Source organism: Acanthisitta chloris, unplaced genomic scaffold (assembly GCF_000695815.1).
Source record: "Acanthisitta chloris isolate BGI_N310 unplaced genomic scaffold, ASM69581v1 scaffold45203, whole genome shotgun sequence".
Classification (NCBI taxonomy): Eukaryota; Metazoa; Chordata; class Aves; order Passeriformes; family Acanthisittidae; genus Acanthisitta; species Acanthisitta chloris.
In genome coordinates, this window is record NW_008667375.1 from 5,476 (window position 1) to 11,435 (window position 5,960).

The 5,960-nt window shown below is 43.0% G+C and overlaps 1 protein-coding gene across 1 annotated transcript; it reads left to right on the forward strand.

Annotated features, from left to right (window-relative positions):
• Positions 1 to 745: 745 nt before the first annotated feature.
• On the forward strand, positions 746 to 5,756 carry LOC103800098 (protein phosphatase 1 regulatory subunit 14D-like). Its single transcript, XM_009072460.1, has 4 exons — positions 746 to 928; positions 3,332 to 3,427; positions 3,641 to 3,673; positions 5,688 to 5,756. The coding sequence occupies exons 1-4, from the start codon at positions 746 to 748 to the stop codon at positions 5,754 to 5,756; spliced, it is 381 nt and encodes a 126-aa protein (XP_009070708.1).
• The last annotated feature ends 204 nt before the right edge of the window (positions 5,757 to 5,960 follow it).

Below are 5,960 nucleotides of genomic sequence, written 5' to 3' on the forward strand. Positions count from 1 at the left end.
GGATTTCTACTGAAATTTTTGAGAGAGCTGGAATAAACTTATAGAATGTAGCACAATGTGAAATGGAACTGCTGAGCCCAAATTTGGGTTGCACTGTCATTTCCTGACCTACTGTTGTAAAATAGTGGATGTAGCCAGCTGACTCCAGACCACTTCTTACCTGTGCTGGGACCAGTGCTTTAGCTGGAAAATACCAAATACATCATTTCAATGGGAGCTAATGTAGCTGCAGGCAAAGTAGTTTACAGGGTTTAGTTTGAACTTCTGCAGGATTCAATGCATTATGTATGGATTAGCCCTCTGGAATTGCACATGCATGTAAGTTATGCCTGTAGGAAAACAGTAATTTAAAACCTCCTTCTTCCCCACCTCTTGGAGCTGACTTGCGTTAAATATTAACAAACTTGGTTCATCAATTCCCTGGTTCACTTGGCTTCTTTTAACAACAGATGTTATTACAACAACAAGTCTGCCTGCCTCCCTGCTCCTGTCAGCACAGTCGATGGTGAAACCCAAGAATCTGTGGCTGTAACTCTGCCTGCAGAGCCTGTCTGCTGCCCCAGCCCTGTGGTCACTCTCAACTCTCTCTCCAGGATCACCAATGCATCCTGCCTTTGGCGTCTGTGAGTAGCTTGTGCCTTTAGACAACAGATGCAGAGAGGCTTTGGTTAAAGGAGACAGAGAAAAGGGGTGAGGGAGCCCACAGGAAGGCAAGTTCCTTCTGTCAGAGGAGGAAGCAGTGAGCATGGCCAGCAACTCCAGTGCACTGCCCCGGGTGACTTTCCAGACGCCGGAGAAACCTGAGGAAGAATCATCACACAGGAAACTGGGCAAGTTGACCATAAAGTACAACCGTAAAGACCTACAGCGCTGGCTAGACCTAGAGGAATGGATCAATGCCCAGCTGCAGCAGCTGTACCAATGCCGGGTGAGTAGCTGGGGCAAATCAGCCCCCACTTGTCAGATGAATGAGACTTCGAGGCCTGGTGTGCTGTCCAGAGATTTGCTTGCACTGCCTCACTGGAAATAGTTTCTCATCTTCATTTTTCAGTAGGTATCTCCTTGCCACCTGCTGCAGCACTGTCTTTGACTAGGGCAGGCAGAGAAGCTTGCACTGATAAAATCCAGCTAGATTTAAACTGCCTGGTGTTGCACCCACAGAGGGGGTATAGCTATTACTCAGCATGGGAAGCAGAACCTTGAGAAATGTATAAACCCAGGATGCTTCTTGTTGCTGAACTCTATGTGGTGAGTGGCTTTGCTGTAAGCAGTATCTAAGCTAGCTGTGCTAGAGTTATCAGTGTATCTATCCCTGTTCATTTTTGTCCTGACAGTGAGACTCTACCTGCTGTTTGAATGAGACACTTTGGATAATGCTGGATCTGTAGCTGCAGTCTGGACACACTACTGGCAACATTGGGAGAAAGGGGAAAAAAAGTCCCCATGCTTAAATGTAGACATCTTTTGGCTTCATCTTCACAAATCCCCAGAGCTGTCTTCCTTGTCTGAGCTTCCCTTTGCACGGGAACACTCCCTCCTAAATTCTCCCTGCCGACCCAAGAGCTGTCCCACTAGGAAACATCCAGGAGTGCCTAGGTCCAGTACATGAATGGTACAGGTCTTTACTTCAGCTGTTGTAGGGTACATGACATTTTGTCATCAGGGCAGTGTGACATTTAAGTCAAGTTTCAGCACTGTTTGGGTACACTGAAATTTTAACCTTGTGCTACCACTTCTATTCCTACATTGTCCTTAGATGGTTAGATCTTATGCTAGGTGCTTTCAGAAGCGATAGTGCTTTTTTATGTTTGAGATAATCCTCTGGAGTCTGGTACAGGAAAAGATCAAAGGATTTCCCATGATCTTAAACCCATTTAAAGGGTTTTGCTTTTCTCAGTAGGGCAAAAGCCCTGATACTCTGGGCTTCCTTGGATCCATCAACTTTCTTTACATTGTCTCATTACCTTGTTCCTTTGCTCCACCTGCCCTTGGCAATGCAATGCTCATTATTGTCCTCCAAAGATTCAAATGCCAGCAAGGTTAGTTCAAACATCACCTCCTGATACAGGTAATCTGAATCCTATGATGTTTACTGTCATGAGGCTTTTTTGCAACAAAACTAAAACTCTGATTTTCAAGATAATTCCTTACACATGGAAGCCATAACAGCATCCAAACTAGGACCAGAAAGCCATAGGGAGTTCCTACCCTGTCTCACCCTCCTGGCCTATTTATCTTCTTAGCCAGAGATAGAGTCAGACTAGATCAACACCTGTTTTGTAAACAGTCACTTGAAAACTATTACTTTTAAAAAGAAATGCTGTGGGGGTCACTGTGCAATATATTAAACTCTGGTTTATTATTTATTGTCAAATTACCTGCATATTGAAGCTAAACAAAGGCTTTCTACTTCTTTTCTGGCTTCATATCAGAGACTGCTCAGAAAAAGTTTTTTTTTCCCCTGGAAGGATTGCCTTTATTGTTTAATGCTTTACATACACATCTGTAAATACTATCTGGCAATCAGATATTGCACTGTTTACCCAGTATCCTTAGTCTGATGATTACTAGGCCAAAATATCACTAGTGTTGTGTTGTGAAAGATTAATTTTGCAAACACACTGGAAAACCACAGCCTGCTCTCCTTACAGTTTTGTAGAGACTTGTGAAGCTAAAATGCATCTGTATCGAGTTTACAAATACTTCCAACTAACACCCCCATACAGTACAAGATTATTACTCCAATCACCAAAACTTGTGGTCCCTCTTACATTAAAGGAAACTATTATATCCCTCTCTTGCCTGTTAGAGAAAGCTGGCAAAACATAGTTAGGTCTCTCAACAGCATAATTGTTTTTCTGTCCATTTCTGCAAAAAGCTTTAGTATAAATACCAAGTATTAGACCAAAACCTAAAAGTCTAAACTCTCCTTGTATTATTTGTGCCTCTCTTAGGTTAAGCCTGCTGGATTTCTGTTTGATGAACTCTTTGTAGATGAGGAGTGTCTTAGATGGCCTTACATTGCATTGCAGTTGGCAATTGCAGCTGGATATTCTTGAAAGGGTCTTCCCATGATGGATGATGAACCCCGAGCAATGTGATAGTGGGAAAAGATGAAGAATGTGTACATCAGGATGTGTGGCTGTAGCAGACACCACAAAGGGGCTGGAATCCATGCTGCCTTTATAAGATCCTCCTTATTTTGAAATCGTTTATATCTTGACTTCAGTTTGTTTTATTGTAACTCAGCTGCTCAGCTCTTTTAAGATGTCCTCTAGCATTCTTAGAAGTTTGAAGGTTTATTAACTGTGGGGTGTTTTTTTTGTTATAGCTAAGGGAGGAAACAGAGGCAGCAGCTCCTGAACCACAAATTGATCTTGAAGATCTCCTGGAGGTCCCTAATGAAGAACAGAAACTAAAACTACAGGTCAGATAGAGGGACTTGGTGACTTTAAGTTAGGGACTTTCTTCATAAAGAGTAGTGATGTGTGAGGTAGAGAACATGTGTTTACAGTGTTGCATGATGCTTCCCTCTGTCTTAGCCTGTCAAATGTAGTAAGATTATATACCTTTTTTATACAGAGGCGAGAATACATCAACTCATAAAAAACTAAAATGGCAATTCCTTGGTTTTTTTTAGGAAATCCTCCATGAATGCTCCAGCCCAACAGAGGTGAGTGAAGGGCCATATATATGTATGTATGTTATATGTTGCACTGTGCTGCTACAGTGTGTCTTTGTTGTTGCTTAGTTGAATAGCCAAGATATTACTGTGATGCAGATTTGTTTATTCATAATGGGAGGTGTTTGCCACTTTATTCTTTGTTATAAAATTACATGTAAATCTTCGTGAGTGAGCTGAAGGCAGAGCACTGGAGCAAATAAGGAATTATTCTTTACAACCAAAGAAAGTTCATTCCCTGTTTTGGACATCCTAAGCTTACCAGGCTGAGTTGCTATTTGATCCTCAATGTAGAAAAGCCATAGACAGCGATACAGCTCACATAACCACCTTGCACACTGGTAACTAAATGCATTCTTAGCTTAAACCACTCCAGGGTTATGAGTGACAAGAATGCAAGATGGTCCTCATGTTGGATTGAGCACGTAACTGCTGAGCAGTGGCCACGTTGCTTTTTTACCCATGTAAACTTTACAAGTACTGGTTTCGAGTTAGAGAGTTAAAAAATCCCACAAGCTGTCACAATGCCCAGAAGAGTGAAACCCAATACTTTGCAGTGTAGTGCATGCACTACACAGCCCCTGCCTTCACTGCACTGCATACTTGTGCAAAATGGGGTCCCCATCACTGCTTCAGCCACATGCATTGCATATGAACATTGTGCTTGAACATCATTCATCAGACTCCACATCTTGTCAAGCCTGTGCAGCTGTACAGTGATGAACATACAGAAAATGAGATGAATGTATGACTATCACTGAAATTAAACTGGGCTATAGAAACCAATACAGATCACCCTAGTAAGGGTTCAATAAAGCTGGCAATACAGAAACAGTTTTCAGTGTGTCTGAATTTCAGATCTGAGGCAAAAATCCCGCATTCCCAGAGTGGTAAGTGAAAAGTTTGCTCTACTGATTCACAAGCCATGAAAGTGTTTTGTGGACAGCACAGTACCTGCTGACTACAGATACTGATACCCCATCGGCAAAAACACATACTTTCACCCTAGTGATCTCGAATCCAGTCCCCTTGAAAGGTCACAGCAACCTAATGCAGAAAGCAGACAAGAAACAAACTGGTTTCGTCTGAAAGAACTTACTGAAAAGGAATGTATGATCCTAGGCATTTACTTCCAGAGCATGTTGTGGTAACATCTGATCACCTGAGTGAGGAAGCTGGGCTTCCACACAGCACAAATGGTAACACACTGCGGTACGTCCAGTGACCTTGTCTAATTACAAGGACATGCAGCTATGTCTTTAGGTGAAGAAAGGCTGCACACTTCTTGATGGTGATGTTACTTCTTATGCAGAAGGTAAAGTTTGCGCGAGTGACACCACCTTCTGCTCGGAATAACTAGATGATCCAGTTTAGTTCATAGTCCTTAGCTGTGTCAGTAAAGTAGTCAGGGTTTATCTCCATTAACTGCTCATCTATCTGCTCTGCCAGTCCTCAACCCCTGCTCAACATTATCATTAGTCCTACGTGTGTTTTGCTCCACCTCTTCTCTGCCAGCCACTTCCTTGTAGAACTGGCACAGCTCCAAGATGGTTTGTAATCCACAACATGGAGCTTTACAGGTTCAACAAGAGGGACAGCTTGCTTTGCCCCAGATTGGGAGGGCAGCAGACGTGGGCAGGAGGTTATGGTGGCAACAGGAAGCAATGGGACCTAACAGAGGACAACAGCATCCTGAGGTCATTGTGAGGTGGAAAAAACAGGTATCAGGGGTGAAGTGGGGCAGGCTGGCTCCTGGGGAAAAAGTAAACAGGGCTGTTCCAGAGGGAGACAGGGGAAGGGAAGTAGGGGAGCTTCTAGACCCTTCTCATTCATCAAAAGGTCTCCTTTCCAAAGCTAACAGATAGGTTTGCTCAATACACATCAAAATTCTGGCTTCTGCTCAACATGAAGGCAAGCGTGGAATGAAGCAAACACCATAGTACTCTTTGGGCTGGTGTGCACTGGAATTAATATGATATCCTTCTTCAACCAATTCTTATTGTAGGACTTCATTACGGAATTGCTCAGTCGATTGAAAGGTCTCCGGAGAGTCACCAATCCTCAGAAGAAATGACCTTGCTCACATGACCCAGCTTTGGTCACAAGGAAATGTCTATCTTCCCCACAAAACCCAGGATCAGCAACAGCACTTCAGAATATGTTTAGGACTTTCTGTTATTGAGAAACATCACCAAGTTTGTGAACCTTGTACCAATGGTTTGAAGTCTCCACTGCTTCCAGATCTACACATACAGCAGGGAGCTAGACTGTATATTTT